The sequence below is a fragment of the Dendroctonus ponderosae genome, unplaced genomic scaffold (assembly GCF_020466585.1).
Source record: "Dendroctonus ponderosae isolate FM_Combo_2020 unplaced genomic scaffold, Dpon_F_20191213v2 Dpon_F_20191213_151, whole genome shotgun sequence".
Lineage (NCBI taxonomy): Eukaryota > Metazoa > Arthropoda > Insecta > Coleoptera > Curculionidae > Dendroctonus > Dendroctonus ponderosae.
Genome location: NW_026017649.1, coordinates 15,444 through 38,447, shown reverse-complemented (window position 1 = coordinate 38,447; position 23,004 = coordinate 15,444). Strand labels below are relative to the sequence as shown.

At 32.7% G+C, this 23,004-nt stretch overlaps 1 protein-coding gene across 1 annotated transcript in view; it reads left to right on the top strand.

The window, feature by feature from the left end:
• Positions 1 to 598: 598 nt before the first annotated feature.
• The window catches only part of LOC125503256 (protein bowel-like), a 35,471-nt gene continuing 13,065 nt past the window's right edge, over positions 599 to 23,004 (top strand). The window contains exons 1-4 of the mRNA XM_048663309.1: positions 599 to 784; positions 846 to 999; positions 1,061 to 1,333; positions 1,391 to 1,610. Of these exons, the coding sequence (XP_048519266.1) occupies positions 638 to 784; positions 846 to 999; positions 1,061 to 1,333; positions 1,391 to 1,610 (794 nt within the window). The 5' untranslated portion in view covers positions 599 to 637. The remainder of the gene's footprint in view (positions 785 to 845; positions 1,000 to 1,060; positions 1,334 to 1,390; positions 1,611 to 23,004) is intronic.

The window sequence follows — 23,004 nt, the reverse complement described above, 5'->3', positions numbered from 1 at the left end:
AACTTTTCAGAAAGTGGCCGGAAAACCACAATCAACTTGGAACTGTTATATCGTATAAAAATGTAAAACCGCGGGTACTTTTTACAGGTCATCGTTATGGAATAAGTATATCAGTATGGTATATGAGGATGTTTATGATAGAGAATTGATGGTAAAAGAGAAGAGAAGTGGGGCTGAAAACACACGATAAAATTAAGTGAAACAAGCTTCCTTTGGGTATACGTGGTATCACAATAGCGTTCAGTACATTGTTTTTTAAAACCGTTGAAATTACATACACACATAATTGCATAGCCTGTTTCATTGATTGATAGCAAATCAATATGTCGGCAAATATACAGCAAGCTCCGTTAAGTAATAAGGCTTAATACGTTTTCAAATTAAATTTCGTCATTTGATTAAACGGAAAAAAATCGATCATCGCAACTATAATAACAAATAAGATATCAAAAGTGCTCACTTCATTTGAAACTCTTTGTATGTATGAAACGTTTTATCTTTTTGAATATTGATGTACAAGATGTGCACTGCGTCCATGCAGTAAAGCTAAGCGTAGTTTCAATTTTTGGCATTGAAACCTTATTTTAACGCATTGTGAGCAATTAACTGATAATAATTATGTTATTTTCAGTTTGAAATGCCTGAAACGTCAACACCATCCACGTCTGATGGGTCCCTTGCCCTCTCTAGACGTCCATTTCCCTTGTCATCTTCTAGCGGATCTGGCCGACCTTCATCGGCATCCAGATACGATAGAAATGGACAAATGTCTTATCATCACCAAGTAAGTTGTTGATTCTTTCAAAATATCATTGTGTCATCATTTGATGTCATTCTACGTCTAGGTTCCTTTGGCTCCTACCATGGGCCATCACAGAGAAACGTCCGCTTTTGTACCAGTGGTTCCTTCTAGGAATATGCAGCATCCTCTTCTATATGGTGGAGAGATGCATCCGCTTATTGGGCTGGAAAACAGCGACGGCGGCAAAGGGGCAGAAGGTATTTGTGGCTTCTTTTGTCAGTAACTGGAATACTTTGATGGTTTTCTTAATGCATGCAGGTTCATCCGGGCTACGTAAATCTTCTTCCTCCTTTGACCTGATGGCCATGATGGCCGATAAGCGCAAAGAGCTACATTTGCGAGAAGAAGCAGCATGCGTGGCTGCAGCTCACGCCGCCGCCATGATGCTGCCTCATAGGTCTGGGCATCATGCTAGTTTAATGGACACCTCTAATGGACAGCAAACTCATGGTTACTCAGGCTTTCTGCCAGCCAGTCCTGCCAATGCAGGTTCTTTTGCGTTCCCAGGAGGCAGTACGATGTTTCCACCAGGTACTAAAGTCGCTTTTGATATGGTAGCAGAACATAAAGATTGAAATTCTTACCAAGGACCTCCTCAAATTCACGCTCACTTGGATAGAAGATTACTGCGAGCTCCAGGCCGCGCTTCTAGACCGAAGAAGCAATTTATATGCAAGTTTTGCAATAGACAATTTACCAAGAGCTACAACTTGTTGATCCACGAAAGGACTCACACAGATGAGCGGCCTTATAGCTGTGATATTTGCGGAAAAGCTTTCAGAAGACAAGATCACTTAAGAGACCATCGGTAAGTTCTCTAGTTTTTTGATTGCATGCAGTAGCTGATAAAGTGTTAAGAAGCGCATATTTTAATAAAATTATTGCGTTCAAAGTATAACTAGCCTACTAAATGCAATGGCATTTAAATTATCACATCGACGGATCAGAGCTCTTCATAAAGAAATAGCTTAAATTTAAATCCCGGCTTAATTTGAGAATAAATGGTTTCTAACCAGTTTTTCTTGACAATCGTCTTGATCCCATTATAAATTATATTATTAAATTCTTCAATATAAAAGTGCCGTCCCTATTTATCAACGGATTAAAGCATTCCATTGCCCTCGTATGTGAATATCCAATGATGACGGCTAAAGGTAAAAGATTTTAATTTATGGTTAAATAGGTTTTTGTTTACCTGGCTTGGTGTGGACGGTTATTTTGCAAATTAACTTGACTGTTTTAGCCCGCGTTATATTATCAAAGAGTAATTTTTTATTTCACTTCATTTTAAAATTATGAAAAATTGGGAAGGTGTGAATCCTAAAAGTATTTTGTACAGTAATCGTCCAAAGTGAGTTCATAAACCGGTATGTGTCTACATCTAATCTACATCAACAATAAGATAAACGATGAGAATTTTAACTTTGAAATATATTTTAAATATTTCCAATAAAAATTGCTTGCAGCCGATGGCAAGAGACGATGATAGCATTTACAGGTGCAACACATTGTTTCTTCGATTTTGTTTAACAAGAAAGTCCATATGGATCAACCACTTAAGAAACGTTAATTTTCTAAGAAAAAGTAGAAATGTTGTTCAAGGTTGTATGGGAGTTGTGACTTCAAACTTCGATAAAACGATTCATTAGTTTTTTTCATCTTTCTTAAATTTATATATTCTTTACCTGCTCCAGGAGCCCGTTTATTGCTCTTGAATTTTAATTTCACTATTTATTCTCAATTATTTTTTTCAAATATGTTTCTATTGTCTTCTAAATTTTTTCTTACAATGAAGAGTTTTTTAGCGTCCGAAAATTCTAAATGAAAGGGATTTTTCGCGGCTTTAGCGAACAAATAATTTTTGGAATAAGAAAAATTTACTACTTTCGACAGGACTTGAAACTGCGACCTTCATGACTCCGGCATAATTATTTCTATTACCTATTTATATTATTCATATTATTTCTTACTTTCATTCGATGGATTTTTTCAATTCAATAATGATGAATCGTTAATTCTTGCACAGTACATACTTAAAATTTCGATTGATTGGACTTTTATCACTATTTTAAACGTATCTACTATCTTAATTTTTGTCATTCGTTTTGTTTTATTTTATGTTATTATAAACTTTCAGAATGGTATGATATGATGATTGAGAGGTCATGTGTGTGTAAAGAATATCAAGAAAGTACGTAAAATACGATTCATTTTAATTTATTATTTGGTGACCGATAAACTCTAATTCGTTCAACGAATAATTTGTGAATCCTTTTTTTTTAAAGTTCAGTTTACACATTTTTCTCCTGAAGTTTTTATATATCAGCGCACGTTCAATATGGGCAAGCTATTTAAACATAATGTTGATAAGTTTTTCGAAAAAAGAGCGAAAACCTTATGAGAACTAAGAACGAAAGCTCCCAGGAGCGATTGAATTGGAATAAAACTTTTAGTTCAGCATTAATTGACCAATATTTTGATACATTTGTTATCATTTGTTTTTAGTTATCACGGGTTTTTAGCAGCGTGTTTTCATTTCTGTGATTGATTCTTTCTTGAGTTCTTTCATCAAGCTGTTTATTATCTTTCTGTTTAATTACATTTTGAAACCAATTTTAACATTTCTGTCTGTTGCGCTTTACATACTCCTGGCGCCTTCATTTCATTTTGTTTTTCGGAAATAGTTTTGCATATATCTGCAATTTTCTGTGATTTTCTGTGATTTAACACTTTGGATTATTTTTATATTCAAATAATTGTTTTCTGTTGCAAACATTCAATATGTTACAAATAACGCTTTGGAACTGACTATTTTAATGCAGAGACCGAATCTTCTATTGAACAGTTCTGATATTTAAGTGTAGGCTCAGCTTTCCGTCTGATCTGTTGCCTCAATTTATCTTTAGCATTCACGATGTTTTTTTTTATGCAAAATGATTGTGATTGAATTAATTGATTATTAAATTCCATTTTGCAATTATAGATTTCCAAGTCAAACACTTGTAGCCTCAGTAAGAGCTCGCCAAAGTAACTCAGTAAGACTTGAAATTGAGTGAATCTTTAAGCTTTATTAGATTATTTGAGTAGGATTTGAATGTCTTGTGCCTTACATACCTACTGCATGCATATATATTTCTGGGCAGATGTAGCTGAGCAAGAACAACTCTATAATTTGAAAAAATCTCCAGCAAGATAGATGGTCCTTCTTATGAATTTTTTGTTAATAATTTTCTACAAATTTACATGCGATCTTCTGGCCCCTATAATTACGATTTTAAAAGCAATCGTGTTTGGGTTTTTGTGAGGGTCAATTAGGCATCCTCATGTGGAGGTCGTCGATGTTTTTTACCATGCCAGCTAGCAGAATATCGTGGGAAACGGGTACAAACGGAAACAAAAAAGTACAATTTTCGCCTTTGGACTGTTTGAATCAAACCAGCAATGACCTTTATTTGGGAACCGCTCTGACCATAACACAAACAAAGTCCCTTGGATTATTTGTCAACGCGAAGCATTAGACAAACAATCAATTTCAAAACAACCATCATCTGGCTGGGTATATTTTGGAAGACCATTTCTAAGATAGAAATCTCCCTTTTGAAACACAGTGTGAATACGAACTTTTTAATCCCTTGGTTGGATATTGGTGGGCGGTGAACATCCTCATATGTTCAGTGTCGTACGTACAAGAAAATAAAATTCGACTTGAATTAATATGGAATTCAAAAAGTTTGTTTAAAGAAAGTCCTGCTGAGAATACAGCCAAACATTCATGTATTATTGAAAAGCTTGATTAGTTTTCATTAATTTTCCTTGGCTGCTGAAGGCTTTCAGATTGTTAAACAGTGTGTGTTTTCAATTTATTTAAATCGCTGTAATTTGTTGCATTTAATCAACTTGATATTTTGCTACTCTAACAATGTTTTAATTTGATTTAATTGGATAACGCGCTACGCCACTGTTAAATTACCTGGACCCTCCTAAAGAAACACGAAGAGAGTGGAAAAAAGCGAGTGGACCTGTCAAGGGGTCTCAGGTTTGTGCTATTGTCCGGCATTTGATTAATACTTTTCCCGGCTCTTAAGTCTAATCTATTCGAATTGTATCATTATAGTTGAATAAACTGGGTATTTTTAAATTAATGATTGTGTAGAAGGATGACTTACAAAAAGACCGTATGGAATCCCTTTAGAAGAAAACAAGAATTCTCCAGGTCTTTATATACATTTTTTAAAGATACTATAACAGAGAATGATCATTTTGGGAATTTTGCAGATTTACCTTAATTTTTTAAATACATTTTTGCTTAAGCTTTATTATTTCAAATTTCAAGAGATCTGTTTTGGTATAAAAATGGCATAAACGTAATTATGATGAATGTATTTCAAATCATTCGTCATTAAACTCCAAATCTAATTCATTTAGAGAGATTTAAAATATTGAAAGGTTTCAAAATAAATTCAGTTGTTATTATTATTCTATTTTACAGGGTGTTATACATATATATTTTTTTTCATTTCTGACAATTATTTTTTCCTTTTAAATAAGAAGTGAAACTAAAATTTATATTTGATTTTCGTGAAAGTTTCATATGTCTTTCCTCTCAATATCTTTTACCCGTACCGATGTGTTAACTAAATTATGAGTAAACCACAGAATTTAGTTCAATAATGTTTGCTTTATGTAGCGGTTGCATTTTTTTTCAATAGAACGTTTTAAATTTCATTGCATTTATAGAATGTTCATTAAAGTGGTTTTAACTCTTAAGGATGTCGCGGAATTCAACGTATTGCGTTTACGTATTACCGTGCCCTTCCAAAATTCAAATTCCATACTTAATATTAACTAGGTAACGGCATGTATTTCGTATATTTCCAACAAAAGTTCATTGAAATTATTTATCAAGTCGCAATTGCCCATTGCCAGCATTGGCCCAGTTATTGCCAAAACTAATTCAACACCTTTTGTTATGGGTCGAATTTGATTCGGAATAACACGATTCCCAATAACCAAGTGTGAAAAACACTCCCAATGACTAAATGTCGGAACTGACTACAATTTATAATAATTTACTTTAATCTATTGTCCATGGGTGGTCTGCCGCAATGAAATCTGAACACTTTTCTGTTTATCTCGGGTTAACTGGTTGCAAAATATTTTTTTTCATTGCAAAGGAGAGAAAGGTTGAAATGTGCAGTAGGCCGACAGTTGGCTTTAGTACTTATTGCAGCAAATTTATAGACAGGATTTAAATACCTATGGAGTGATATGAGTTGGTTGAATCAAGTCTAATAAATAGCGTGGGAGACATTCATAAACTTTAAACTCGGTCAAAGGGCAGATATTCCAACTTAACCATGGGTAACTGAACTTTTTTCAAAATATATTAAGTTTTATTTGATCTATGAAGGGAGCACCGATGATAAATTTTGGAAAAATTGTGTTCTCATCCAATTATTTTCGCTTTTTGTATGGCGTAAAGTGAAATATCGTTTCTTTAATGAATTTCTATCGATAATTATTATCATTAATAATATGTATATGCACCAGCATTTCGCAAATTAATTGAAAAGAATTAAAGGGCCTTCGCGTTATGAAGGCAAAATTTTGTAATCAATTGTTAGAGCTTAGAATATGTATTTTTACAGACTTCTTTAAATATTCATGAATGGCATAGTCTAATTTACCCTGTGAGAAAAACCGCAAGAAAAAATATATAATTGATTGCTGACCATTAACAATGTTTAAAAACCAGTTTCGGGTTGATATGTAATTTCTTGTTTGATCTTTTTTGAGAAAGAATTATTAATATTTAGTAGGCAAATAATGATGGATTTTCAACTACCGTTCTATAACGTAGATCCGCATCCTCTATTTTGGAAGAAACCATTCTGCTCGCTATGGCGCTTCAGTTAGAGGGCCGAATACTTTGATTTTATTAAAAACGTATTACTGCTAATGGTTAAATTGACACTAGATCTATTTTACAATTTTTTAACATCTATTTTTCTTTTAAACAATTTTACTCATCGCCATTATCACGCCTATTATAAACGATCATTAAATGTGTTTGTTGGCAAAATCTGACGATTTTCAATATGAAAAAGTAGCACAGAATCATAGACATTAGTTATACTAACGACGTACTTTGTTTAAACCAAATCGACTAAACCACGTTTATTAATTTATAATATTAAAGCTGAAAATGAATACGCAAAACTATGTAAATAGTCGATGTTTCTTAATTGTTCCGGTTTGGCACTTTAAAACATTTCAACCTGTTTTTTTCACGATGTGAAACACTCGATACTTGATAGTGTGAGCCGACTCGACATCAACACTGTTTAACAAATAGGTTGCATTATACATTTATGCATCGTTAAACGAAACATAATATGTGTTATAGTCAAGAATTTATAGTTACTGTACTCAAATGTTCTTATGTTTATTCATTGAATGGATGTTGGGGTTCGGTGTCAATGGGAATCAAGAAGTAGAGAACTTAGAGGCTCTAATATAATATAGGGATTTTTCGTGTTACTACAGAAATTTGTAGCAAGTCAATACCACTTTATTAAATGAACCTTCCAGTTTTCTGAATTGTTTTGTACCCTTGCAATGTCCCAGTGAGTTTTTTATTTTTTTTATTGCAGAATAAATTTGCATGAATGGATTTTCTCAAATATATTAGAGAAGGGTGTATAGTAGGAAAATATATATTCTTTTCTGACCAACTTTTGGAAATTTCAACAACGTCAAGGTTTTTAATTGAAAAAGTCTTCTGAAAAAATTATGTTAAGTTGGAGTAACTTAAATAAGTAGGAAGAAAGGCGATCAAGATAATTATGCTTGTTTGCTCCATTTATGAACATTTCTGCTGCAAAAGGCGCCCTTTTCAAAACATCATCATCGTTTATATTTCCAGTACGAGATGAAAACTTGCTCAATATTTGAAATGATTTATTATGCATTTTTCATAATACAGTAACTGTATTTAATTTGCTTCTACACATTATTCATATCCCCAAAGCGTTTAAATTTCAGCAGCTGCTGTTTGGTGCCAATTATTAAGTGTTTATTCACTTAAATCTTTCTTCACGCGATGTGTTCATTCTTTGCAATAATTTCAAGTTTCAAGTGTTTTCGATACGTAACATTCAATCGGCTTGGATGGTGGCTAAGCCGATAAACCTTTTGTTGAAAACTAGTTTAATATTCATCCATTCATCCCAGATGTGCTCCATGCTTAATTATATGCTATATAATAAGAAAGGAAAATAAAAAAAATAAAATGTAGCAAATTTACTCCTGGAGGCAATGAATTATTGTTTTGAACACAACATTATCCTTGAAACAACCTTAATATAATTGTATGCACTGAACCGAACACTAAAGAAAAATTGAAACTAAAGAAAAAATTTAAACTAAAAATCTTCCATAGGTAGTAACGTGTGTAACTGACGATCATGAGCTAGCTCTAACGTTGTGGATGAAAGTTTACAAAATTTTCAATTAAATAAGTCGTACCTAAATTCTTTGCTTCAACTGCTGTTGTATAAAATACACATGGGTAAACTTACAAAACAGTATATCAGTAAAACACGCTTTTTTAATTGAAGGCTCAAATAACTGTTAATTGTGTAGCAGAAACATTTCATAATCAGCCTAACAAGTTGGTTATTTTATATACACTTTCTTGCGTCAACATGGCTTTCGCTTTTGAACAAAATTGAATTATATATTGCAGTTCAATATAAACTTTAACTGTTGTTTGCAGTTTTATTGCTTTATCTGGGAAGGAGGCGAGAATTGCGGGAAAGACTGGTAGAGACGAGTTGCTTCTAGCCCTTCGTTCGAATAGCATCATTAATTTCCTGGCTTAAGTCAAGTTTCTTCATTTCTCCAGCTAATGCTTCAAAAATCGACAAAACAGGCGGTTTGTATTTAAATTGGGAAAATGTTCCTTGGAGAGACAGATACTTAATGCTGTTATTGTCAAACGCTCTTACGCTTTCCAATAATACTGTCATATACTCAGAAGTCCCGGAGTGCGCAACACGGAAGATTTTTATGGGAAATTATATTTATGGTTGACTTAATATACTCGCACTAACAATGCCGACTTAGTAATAAAATACTGATTTATACCGTTACCTTTATGGCCAATAGAAGTGAATTACCTGCAGAATAATAATGAATAAGGTGAAGCTGCCGCACGGAGCTGGATTGATTGCGTTCACCTATAGTCGAATAACTTATTTAATTTTATATGCTTAATTTAATCATGCTCATATTAATAAAAATAATCCACCTATCGTAAGTGGACGCAATTCAACAAAGTGGGCATTTTTGCTTAAGGATAATAGGGGAAGGTGTGTCATAAACTACTTGTACATATTTATGGGCACGTTGAATTGTCTTAACGATTATTATTTATGGTTTAACTTTGACTTTGGTAACGGTACTTTTTATTTGCGTCAATTTGGAAAATACAGTTTTCACATTAATTTGATGACGTAACTGGGCTGCAAGGGGAATTTTTTGGACAAATATGGATTGGTGCCGCAAATATCCAGTTTGAGACATATAAACTGTTTAAGATAATGATGTTTTTGGGAAACTTTTTTTAAACAGGTTTAAACGGTGGCATAAAATTAGCGCTACGGACGTGAGTGATAAATTTAAAAATGTTATATTTTTACCGCTGGCAAAGGGCGCTACCTGATAGGGTATGTTTGCATTCGATCTACCTCTACCTTTATTGTCTAGCACCTTTATTTTTAGCATGGTTGTTTTATTTATGCCCCAAGCAATGCTGAACAAAACATGCTCGTGATCAAACGTGAAAACGTGGTCAAACGTCCCCAGCTTAACCGTTTTGAAGATCCGAAAGTTTAAAGTTCCGAAAACTGAAGTTATCATCATATAGTAGAATTTGATCGCTTTAGGGTTTGCCCAAGGCAGGTAAGCTTTATGCGTGTTCGACATTGATATACATTTTAAGTTTTCAAGAGCATAACTAACGCATATACGCTGTAATGTTGACATGTTCGTCAACACCTAGATATGACGATTTTTTCCTAAAAAATTGAGGAATCGCATTTTCTGCAATCTCAGTTATTTGTAAGGTTTAGTTAGCAAAATTAGTAGTTCACCAAATGTCTTTAAAATATTTCCAAATAGTCTAGAGTCTAGAGCTTCATCTTTGGAAAATTAACTCATTTTTGTCAACATCATCTGTACTCCCCATGTAAGCCCCAATTCTAATCAATGAAAAGTATGAGTTTAGAATGTATAATATGCTGCAGAAATGTTGCACATTTGCTTTCGCACACGCTCGCTGTAAAGCAGACATAAATAAGTTCTGAACTAGTTCGAATTCCGATTAAATAACATTAATGTATTGTAATTTGAAAGCATATAAATCTGTACTGTAATGTGTAGGTACTCTAAATACTGAAGTCATCTTTAAAATAATAAGATGAGAGAACCCATCAAAAGCATAAACTAATTACAGTCCGAAACGCATTCCTCCAACTAATTTACTAATGGCATTCGGTCTTGGTAAGAAAGAAATCTCCTAGTCACGTAGTAGAGCAAAAAGCGTCCCATTTTAACCCATCAGAGATGCCGGACTCATCACCATCCCGTAGCGAATGCTCCAGTACCATCAAGAACCTGTTCTTAGCCATCGCAAGAGTCTGTTGACTCCGGTACGACCTGGCTGCAAGAAGAAGTACTACTACGCCGCCATTAAATTGAATAACAGGTCGACTGGAGATGCGAAAGCCGACCATTATGTTCCCATTTAATTCACTTGGGGAGAAAGAAAGATAAGCGACCTGTATATTGAACGAAATCTTATTCCTTTGAAACAATGCCAGGCAATCAGATACGGAGATGTAATAAAAAGACAGCAGCGTTGCTATTTAGAAAATCTGAAAATAATGAGAATTTATTGTGTGGAACATCTGCCAATTCACACCAAAGCAAGCGGAGAAGATGTTGCTGAACTGCTTATAGGGGTAGAGTGAATTGTTAGATTTTAAGCGACTACCTATTTACGAAATGAGTTAGGTTACCTTTTAAGCTTTCTTTGAATTGTTATGCAATTTTTTTCTAAAATTGAGTTGGAAGACGTTTCAAAATGAAACTTCCTAGCTGGAGAGCCGAGCGTAGGTTCCCCCTACCGAATTTTCTTATTCATGACGTACATTATACATATGCAGAAGCAACGTTAACACATTTACCAATTTATAAACTGATATTTGTACAATTTGCAAATTTTATAAATATGCGACTGTACTGAACTCAATAATCTAGTGCATTTCCACCATCGAATAATGTCCAGAGCATGCTACCAGAGGCAGGATTAATATTGTACTGTTTTAATTACTAAAATTTAATTTCAAAAATACATTTTGCATATATTCAAATATTATTTAGAAGACACCACATTTCTCACCTCACATCCAGGATATTTGACAAAAAATATTCGAAAGTGGGAAAATATTAATAAAATAGTTGTGTTAAATACAAAATTTAATTTCGAAAATATCTTTCATTTTTCAAAATCACACATTTAGGTCAAACTTTAGATATTGGTCTACAAGTTTTATCTGAGTATCAACTGTGTATTTTTTTTGCACAAGAAAACCGTAAAACAATATTGCAACTTGATTTTTACATGTAAATTACATTAGCAACTTTTAGGTAGTTTGTGGCTCTATTTAAAATTAATTTTTGTTCGATTTTGCACTTTTCTTTAATAAATATTTCAACAAAACTTTCATTTTGATATTAGCAAACTAGTTAACTAATTTTAAAGCTTAGAAACTATTCAAGTAACCGCCAATATAAAACAATACCGATGCTTACAAACGGTCCATTGAGCATCAACATTGAATAAATCAAATTGTTTGCCACATTCCCGAATTAGGTAATGAATGCTAATTATAAAATAAAACAGATATTTTAAATTTTCACAATAAATGAGGAAAGAACGTACGAAACAGAGCCATAACGATTTATTAAGTAAAATGAATAAAGAAATTTTATTGTAGAGGAAGTCACAGAATATTTCCAATGCAATTCAAAAAACAAAATTGTTAATGTTTCAATCATTGCTGCAAGTAAACAAAACGTTTTAATGGCAACAACTTAATCTTATGAGTTTATGCGAATGAATAGTGATTTTTCTAAATTTTACCATGTTTACTTTCCTTATACTTTTGAGCGCAGGCAGGAAAGCATAATAATTATTATCTTGAGGCAATTCAATGACTTTTAGGATTTAGGATTTGCTTAAAACCATAATATTATTACATATCTAGTAATTGAAAATTGCGTTTGTTCCATACGTATAAATATATTGAGTATAATATAGCGTTAACGGTTATAAATATTATTTTTATATCACCAGCCTTCAAAACTACATGAGCTGCCAACAAATATCTGAAAGTTTGTATATTCACGAATATTTATTTTACATTATTCCCGCTGTTTGCTTTTGTTAGCAAATACTTGGCGTACCCCAATCTACTGTGCATTGATTGACTAGATTATTCGTTCGTCATCGCCCGTCAGATATTGCAACTTAATGTTATTTAATCTGATTTACTAATTTCATGTACATCAATAAAAAACGTTCTGTAGTTTTTTTACAACTCCTGTATACGAGTTTTTTTGATATTTTTTACAAGTCTTGATGCAAGTTCAATACACTTTCAATTTTCTAAATAGCGAATATTCATAAGCAGTGATTTATTATGTTTTTTTTTCTTGAGAGAAAATTCAGACTTCTTTGATTTTCTTTTGTGTTGCTTGTTTGCACCATCGCAAAGCTTGAAAACAGGCTGCCTAAATCTTGACTATGACTTAACTGAAATCATAGTTTTCAACTACCATCTACATATACCTTTTCTGGGAAATTGCCAATCCCCAAAACATTACGTCAAACCAATATCTTCATATATTTTCAATATCATGAAACTGATGAGCTTTTCCAGATTTTGGGCAGTCGAAGAATAATTTATCGTTTCCGTAAAAACTCATTAGTTTCAGGCAAAGCTTAACTTGTTTGATAGTCCTGCATCTTATTAACGTTTAACCAATCGTCAACCGCATGGTACTCCAACATATTCTAGTTTGCTTTTATAACAGAGAATAAACATGCATCCAAAATACCCATTTTGATAAACGCGTTTCAGCTGTTGCTGGTGACTTAATTCCTTATAAAATGTATCGAAAACACACCAATTTAATCACCCATCAATTCACACTGTTTATCATCACAGTGTTTTAACACATCATTTACATTGTTGAACTGAATCCAACTGTTTGGTTACACTCGATGTCTTAGACCATAACACTAACATCTGCTCATTAACTTTAACTGGATTTCTTAAGATTCATTTACTTTACCTCGCGCATTATTATTTGCATTATGATATTGCAAATCCTTAGTTGCTCCAAAACAGCCATGTCTCTATGTTCAGTCGATATGGCCATCATTTATATGTATTTGGAACAGCCAAAAATCGAATTAATCAATCACAATCGAAGTTTTCGGTACTGCGAGTAACAATCAAGTAACTGACCATGGATTGTGCTAATATTAATTCCTTGCATCAGACTGTTTTATTTGTGGCCACGATCTAAGTTTCCCACGACACATTTTAAGCATTTATTTTGAAGAAAAAACACCAGAGCGTAGTAACAGCCGGAAGGCATCACGAAGAAATTTGACTACGTTGAAACATATCACTAATTTCCAGTAATTACAGTTCATTTCAAAACAGTCCAGTTGAATTAGATTAATGTGAAAGGTTGAAAGACCTGTAAACTCCAGCTGCAACCAATGCGCCTAATTGAATTAAACCCAAACTATTTTTAATATCTAAAAGAATATGCCTGGAAGGTCGGGCCGTTACCAAGAATTTGCGTAGTCGGAATAATATTCGAAAAGTTTGTGCACACTTAGAAGAAAATGAAAAACGAGTAACGATGTGTAAAGTTTCTTTCTTATGTTAGAATTAAGCGCAATAAACACTTCAAGAGCGGAAATTTTTCAAACTCAAAGATTGCCTTGACTAGTTCCTCAAACACCCAGACAACTCTACTTTTTTATGTTTTCTTACTCGACAAGTTTTTCTCTCACTAGAATATTGAAAATAATTCGAAACACTTTCAGATAATCTAGAAACGGATAGGACGTTTATCCAAATTTTTGCAGGGTTAATTAGCGACGTAAAAATTGAATAATTAATTATTTAGTCAAATTAAACAGAACCATGAATGGCAATGTTAACAGAAGGCGCTGATAGAAATGCATTTTTTTCACTCAAATAATACCCAGATCTTTAATTTTAGTTTGATATTCATTATTCTTTTTTATTATGCGATATTAACAATATTTTCTTTGGCCTTCCTTTTTATTTTTCCTGGCCGACTATTTCTTTCTTTTGATGACTTAGTTCATTTTAGAAACTGTCATTTTAGTTTCGTGTTTATTTTCTTCTTGAAAGGCTTTTGCACATTTAATTTCATTTTTGACTTCCAATTTAATTAAGAAAAATGGTTCTTGTTGTAAGTTGTAAGCTCGATGGTTATACTTTGGTTTGCATCCGACGTTCTTTTATCGAGATATAGGAATTTTGGAATCGAGATAATTGAGTGAGATTAAGCCAGATATTCGAAACAGTACTTAAAAAATGCACGTTTCTGTGATGGTAAGGACCAAAAAAAGAATGAGTGAAGGACTAAGTCGAATATAGATTTAATCGTGTTTCGTACGAATTACTAATTAGTAGTTCACTTGAGGAATTAGCACAGTATTTGGAGATATATTTTTAATCGAATTGTTTCATTAGTATATCTCGTCTAAGTTTTTCATTAGTATATCTAGCTAAAATAACACCTTTATTTTCCGAGGCAAACAACCAAAATTTAATTAGTGGCAAAGTTACGAAAATCTGATAAAATGGTAGAAGTAAGTGGCTAATCAGATACTGTTACCTGTAAAGTGTATGTAAATGAAGTGTCAAGAAGTAGTTGAATTGTTTAAGTTTAAGTCGCTGTCTCTTAAATGCGGCGACCTGAAACGTGATTCAGTTAACTCCTTTGATTTTTATGAAAATGAAAAATGAGCCACAACCGTTAGGGCTTTCTCTGAATTAATGTCTATGGAAATATTATTAACAAGTATTGAATAACACCGGGTGTTGTTTTAATAACACATATTTGTACGGTAACCGATTTATCACTTTTGAACAATATACAAGATGCTGAACACATTTTTTGGTATGTGTCAGTTTTAATCTCAATATAATAAATTCACTGTCTTTGTCTTTATTATGATGATTGACTAGCAGAATCATCAAGAATTTTTATCATCGTTACAGTTAGAATTAATAAAGTTTATAGAAAAACCAACAACTACTATTAGTCACTTCAGTTTTGCTGCATTTCTCTGTCGAAATAAATAGGATTGTTTAAAGTTAGAGTTTTTCAAAAATGTATATTACTGCAGATTTATATCAGCACATATGGGATACACTAAACCACAATGAAACGAGTTACTTAATAAATGTGAATAATATAGCTCTATCTAAGTCAATCAAAAGAAGCAATTAGCGTCATACACCTAATAATTATGATAAACAGTCAGTTAATTCAAAATAACTACATGTATTTCTACTGTTTCTGGTTGTAAATATGTGTATTATAAAAAATTTCAAATTGTAAATGCACTTGAAACATGCAATGGTGAATTTATTTAATTTGTTTGTCCTTTAAAATCCAAAATCGAATAGTGATAAATACAAAAATTAAAAGAGAAAAGGAAGCAAAACTTCAATGAAACAATTCTTTAGTTCCCAGTTTTGTACAGACGAGTCGAATAACATATTCCTTTACCTGTCTTAGCTAAACCTAATTAGGTTTTTTTTTAACCCAAAAGCCATCTATTCGAAAAGCGCTCAAGTCTTCACACAACCAATTAGGAGGTAATTTTGCTAATAATTGCTTACAATTCAGTACTTAAATATAATTGAGATTTTGCCACCAGACCACACGTATATTTAAAAAAAATTAGGTAGCTGTAATTAGCAATAATTATATAGTAAGTTTTCACACACTGATGATTTTCCTAATGAGAACATTCGTCCAATTACTTACGCATCATTATACTGAACTTCTGCAGTAATTATATTATTTTTTGAGCCACAGATCCGAACTGAATGCTTTTTATTTACGTATTCCGATACACTTTGGAAGCTCATACCTACACTTTTTAATTTGCAAGTAAGGAGAGAGTTCAGAATCTGTATTGGAATAATTTTCATTTTTTATGCTTTTCTTAGGGCTCATCAGTTGAGTTGCTCATTGCGTTAACAAATATGATTTTTTTGTACAGTTTTTTGAGAGACTCGAGCTTGTAATTAAACTATCGCAGATTTAGATTCTGAATCAATTGAACAAGCAAACATGCAGTCAGATCCCTAGTTACTTTATAGAACTTAGAATGTGTATTTTTCGCGTTCAAGAATAGTAGTAGAATAGTAGAAAAAACTGCTGAACATTTTTGCGCATTTGATGCTACATTCTCGGGATTTACGTAGCATGAAAATACAGTGTGTTGTAAATGTTGAGCTATTAATTCGCGACTTAGTCCATACCTGCAATTGTACAACGAGAGCAGGAATTTTATCGGCCGGAATCAGTCGTGCGTCAAGAAGGAACTGGTCGAGCGACTTATCCGATGGTCTTTTATCTGTTTCTATCAGTTTCTGGTACAGGTATACTCTCTTAACTTAAAAGCAATTAACAGGCCACACTTAATGGTGGAAGACACGAACGTTACTTTATCTAGCTGAGTCTTTCTCTTCGTGTCACTGAAACCTAGTCTTATCTCGACTGGATTTCTTTCACTTCTATCAGATATCTCTTGAGAACATAATCTAAATACAAACTATAAATTACCCATTTACGGTAGTTGCGGTAAGCAAATGATAACTGTTCGAAGTACAAACTGGCTTGGCAAAATTGTCTACTTATTTGTTTTCCATCGAATAAAATGTATGGCTTTTTCTGGTGTCGCTAGTTGGCAAGAGGTTTGGAACAATTTTAATTTCCAATATTCACGCAGAAATAATTGCATTAATTTAATAAAATAGTTTTAAAAATAATAGACTTAAATATTTAAATCCGATTGAGTAATGTTTTAAATATTATTTACTGTGTAAATTAGGAAATCCACAGTTGATTTGAATGAAAAAGTAAAATAAATTCCTCTGTATTTTTAAAAATATTCAGCAGTGCAAAAAACTAGTGGCTTTTTCTAGAATTTTTCGAGAATAATGGAAAAAACTTCTTCCTCATATTTATTGAAAAGTCTCTAAAAACTATCTGAAAAGACATAGCAATCCATTGTAAGCTTCTGAGCTAAAAACCTCTGAAGATATAAGCCACTCGTGCATCCAAAACGTTACAAAAAAAAACGATTTTTCTCAAGAAGAAAAGAAAACCTCACCAGTTTCAGGAAACAGCTGCATCTTGTGAGGTTTTCATCATCCTTCAAACCGTTAGTATTCCAATTTATCTTGGGTTTTGAATTTTGTCGAAGCAATAGGTACATTTGTAGCTCCATTTGTCGGTACTTCTGGACTAAAGAAAAATTTACATCAGAACATCAGCAATACCCAGTTTAAGGTTCTCAACTAAATTTTTACTACAAAAGTACAGAAAATGCACAGCGAAAATTGAGTAAATCAAATTCAGCGTACGAGCGCTTCTTTTGTTGTCTAATATAGCATTAAGCAAATAGATATTTTGGAAATAGAAGCTTGTTGGAGCAAATTGCTTGGAACAACTCATAGCTGGAGATCAAAATCTTTGTCGCTATTTACCGCAATGGCAATTGATTAAAAACACTTTTAAACGTTTAGCTTTGGAAATGGGACTCACAGAACTGGATTATTAAACTCTAAAAAGGAGAATGGCAGAAATAATCTCTTTGTAACTTATAGATATGTAAAAAAGGCTCAACTGAAATAAAAGTACAAAATATTTCGAAAATGGAAGTCCTGGATGCAATTCAAACGCTTTCGACAAGCCGCTTTCTGCAGAAGATTGAAAGATTAGTTTTTGGCAAGAATTTCATACAAAAAATGCATAACAAACATAATTTAAAGCGGGAAGGAAATCGTCATAAAAATGTAAATAATAAATAGATGAGGAGTTAAATGGAAAATGCAATTCATTTTAACAAGCATTTTCGAAATATCTGAGAAAAAGCAATTATATAGGGCTTTAAGGAAAATACATTTTTTATCCGACAATCTGTAATAATTTGAGTAATGAAAAGTTAAATTTTTTGCAAAGTTTGGCAAGCACCTAGATGGAAAAAAAAGTTTTGGATCTCAACATCAAAAGTGTAAAGGTAAACCAAAATGCTCGAAACGGGTTTTTATTTTTTTACAAAGCGATCTAAAAAATCAACTTTTTGCTTTCTCAGGAATAACTTTTCTGCTTTTGGTACGATTTTCACGATCTAAAGCCGATGTTGGTTGAACAACAAAAATTACAAATCAGAATTGCCCCCAAATCGGTGACTCTGGAACATTGAAAGTGCAGTTTTATTTTTAATATTTTGTTCGTTTGTGTAGCCCGCTATATTGAATTATTATTTTCTCAAATTCACTGTGAAGTTTTAGCTTCAACATAAGCCCTAATTTTTAAAATGAATGAAGAGAAAAAAATTATCACTGCAACACCAGAAAGTTGGTTTTTTAAAGACGCCTCTAAATAAACGAGATAAGCGGGAAATTCAAAAACGTTTATTGTGTTTGTGTTAAAATACAAAAAATTGCATTGTTTCAGTTGTGGAAACGCTGTGGAAACTTTATCTGACGCTTTAATTGTTTGCAAAACTTCCTAACAACCAAAAAAGTATTGCACTAAATAACGCTTTAAACAGATATCAACTGGCCTTAAACACTTTTATTGGAATTTATTATGTTCCAAAGGATATCCAGTTTTGTCAGTGTAAAGTTGATTTTTTGAATCAGTTTATTTTAAATATTCTTCATATTTGCCTTCTTGCAATATTGAAAGAATTAAACCAACTTAGCAATGCGAATTAAGAAAATTAGCAACGGGTGTAAAACACGAGCAAAAAAAATAATTAACTAATTACTCAATTTATAATCATTGGTGATAAGCTGCTCGATGTAGAAAACAAACTGTACTTTCTTCTACAGTAAATTATTTGACAAGCAATTTTTTAGATTAGTTTACGTTATTAAAAAATATTGGTTCAGGCCTATAATTCATTGATAAATTTCATTAACTCTGTGGCAATTTACAAGTTTTGCTATATTTTTGTTTTAGTTTCTATGATACCAAAATAAAAAGTCCACAAAATCGAAGTCTTTACTAACATCAAGAAAATCCAGGATTGCAAGTAAAGTTTATGAAAGACCTAAAAAGAAGACCCAGTCGATCCATTTACACAAATGGTTTGCCATTGCATAGATTGATGCCAATGAGCTTCCTGTCTACCAAACCAGTTTTTACCGTAAAAATAATCTGAGAGGAACAACAACTAAAGCAAATTCTCTTGTCGTCGATCGTGATCAATTTAGGTCACTCCTCTAAAACTTGCTTCAAGTCTATCTGTTGTTTTTCCCTTCCTAATACAGGCATACATTGTTCTGTCTTCACTCATATGTTCTTCAAGTCTTTAGAGTGTGAATTTGCCTGGAAATTTACCAGCATGAGACCTACTTCCCTCGACTTAAAATACCTCTTAATCATTAAACATAATTGCTTTGCATGCTGATGAACTCAACGTATTAGATATTAATCGTTTTGATACTTCGTTTTAAAAAATGCAAACCCACTCAAGCATTTTCCTGCATGTGTGTGGCGCTTTTCTGTTCCATTATACATTCAAATCTGAATGTTTTATTTACTCAACTCCCACTTTCGGAGAGTTTAAATCTTTGTACACGCCGAGTAGTTAAGAGTGTTGACCTCTCCTCCAGGTGTAACAATTGTACTTGGCCATTACAATACCTCATATTTGGTTTGTATGTTTACATACGCTTTCACTCGCGTGGGTACACTTAAAACTCGAGTCACTTTTTAACTTTTCAAATCCCACTTTGCTCTTAAAAAGTGTATTGTTTCAGCAGCGCTTCTTCAACAATTCAAAGACCAGACGCAAAAAGCTGGGAAGAAGTCCAAATGTTTACAGTTCTTCCAGTAGTTGCTGTTCTAGTTTTTCCCACGGAAGTATTTCCGATCACAACTTGCACTCAATATATTGCACTCAAGCGCTCATATATTTTTGCAGTGCTGACTTTAATTTAAAGTGCTATTAAGTCTTCGGGTTCACCAAACTCTCTCATATTAATTATTTGATGAAGCACTAGATTAGCGGCATATTTTTCTTCTGCTTACATACAGCAAATTGCTATTTTATCGGAAATTGCAGTATTTCTAATCTAGCTCGATAAAGTCCAAAGCACAACAACTCGTTAAAATGCCTTACATATTAGCGTAAGAAATCTCTGGGTTCCATCTTAATTGAAACGTACCACATTCTTATCACATCGTAAGTTTTCACTTAATCGCTTCTTCGCACACCAATTAAGGCAATGTGTAGAGGCTTTTAGTTTGAATCACATTGCGACCTACAAATTCCTCGAAGAAAATATTTTGCTAAAACACTGCTAAGTTGTTCTGTTTATCCAGGAATTTCAAATTGAGTTCCAAAAGAAATGTGTGAAATTAATAAGTTTGGTAAAAGTTAAAAAATTATTTAATCAGATGAAAAATTTTTAAACTCGATTTATTGTTTTACTAATTATTCAATTAAACTCTTCGATCAGAGTATGTCGGATATTTTCCTTTGTTGCCCTTTCAAGTTACATGTGGTTTAAATGAATTTTATATCATGACTTGCATTTTTTTAAATCTTTCTGTCTGATTAGTCTTTTTATATGAAAAATAAGAAGTTTGGAACTATAAAAGTTTTCTTTTTTGCTTGGTTTTGCTGATCTTTTTAAATGAGAAATCAATATAATCTTCAGTTTTCAAGTCGATTTAACAGCAAATTATATTGATTTGTTACATTTTTCATGTCCGAAAAAGAACAGTGTCAATCGTATTGAATATCGATATTTTTTCAACGCTTGAACTTGTGGCAATTGCTTTTTTCTACGGTTGTACTACTGTACTTGCAGTAAAGTCGCTTTTTTGTCAAAGCACTTTGTTCAAACGATTTACGTATGAAATAAACAGTTGGAAATTGAACTTTGTTTGCTCCATCAGGTTTTCTGAATTCTTCAACTTAAATGAAAAATGTAAATTTTATGAGTAGAAAGATAATGTTTTTGATTCACTTGAAAAATGGATTTATTAATATGTAATCAGATACCTAGCAAAAGTCCCAAAAAAGTACAAATTGTCTAGGTTTCAATTTGGTTCAGAGCAAATCAACACAAAATTGATGCTATAACATATAGATTTCGGTGTGGAAAAGTTATCGTTTTTGAAACCATTTAAATTAAATTTTAGTGTTTTCTTGCAAGTGGAATAATGAAAATAAAGTATTGATCAGTTTTACAGCTACTGTTTAATTCGATGATGAACAAAATCACTTTTTCGAGTTTTGAAGGTGATAAATTACCCAAGTAAAAGCACCCTTGTATGTAGTTATGCGTCTTCAAGCGCGGTGTTGATGTTCTGTTCCTAGTGGGCGAAGTCTTGCTTTTTGTTAAAATCATGTGATGATGAAAAATAATTTATCCGAAGATTTTAGGTTGAGATACTAGCAGAAATAAAAGCATTGTGTTATGAACAACATTTTTTCATCCACGAAATCACAGGTATTAGTGAGTATGTCGAATAAAATTTTACATTCTTTGATAATCTCTTAAAAATGAATGTGTCTTGAGAGGGATAAGAAAGGCACATTCGAATAAAGGTATCGACCTATTCGGGCTTAAATGCAAATGATTTATCATCGAAAACTGTCGTTCAATTCATCAATTAATATAGACTTAAAAATGTAAAATTCCAAACAAAATTTTGATTCAGATAATATTCTGATCTTCTCTTTCGCTCTTGCTGTAAGACTTTTAAAATATGTACGACCGTTCGATCGCCAATAAACTGGAAACAAGGAAGTTTTGTACTTAACATTGCATCAATTTTTGAAAAATCTAGTGTATAATTATTGCCAAAAATTTTCTGTAGTGCTTTCTTTATCTGGGACTTGTATCTGCTTATCGTTAGGGTACTGTTATTTAGTCACAGTCTTACAGTAGTTAAATCTGTTTTTACACCCTACTTCGTGACTGCTAAATTTATAGCCATTTGCTTTTCACTTTTCACAACAAAATATTCCACATTTCAGTTCGGGTAGACCGAACATGCAAATATGTACTACTAACTAGTCAGAATGATAACAAATGAGGCTTTCCATAAGTGGAGGCTGCTCGGCGCATGGAAATGCTCGTATTTTTCATAGCCATTGATATAAGGAATATTTCGTGTTTATGTACATTCCCAAGATACCAAATATATCTGCTTTAGAAGGAAACAAACTACGGGATATTAGTAGTGCAGTAATACCGGTATGAAGTATCTTCGTGAAACCGCTCTTCTTGAGCGCACTAACCTTGAATTGCGTTCAAAGACCGCTCAGTGTGATGAAGAATGGGGATTGTATTCTTGGAAACTAGTAAAGAGTTGGCAAAAATCGGAAAATTATACTTAAAAATCGGAATTTATTTTATTACCATATTTATCTCTTTGGCGTGTATGGTGTGAGACAAAAAGTGTTAGCGCGACTGTCTAATATACTAGCCCATCGCGCTAATACATCAGTTTATTTTTATGTTAATAATTATGTAATCAGAGGAGTTGTTTTACTTTATTCACGTGTTTCTAGGTAGTAGTGATCTTCGTAGAACCAGCGCACCTGTTGAAACTAACAAAGAAACCAGTTATTTCATATATTGCTGTTACAGTAAAAAGGCGTTGCAAATTGCAAAAATAAGTTCAGAGTAGGATCGAAAAAGATATGCCATTAACAGATCATTTTTCGTCACTCCTTTGGTATTCTTTTCCCTCATTTGGATTTTTATTGATTAGCGATGAGGTTTGGAAAATACGACAATATTAATTCCAGA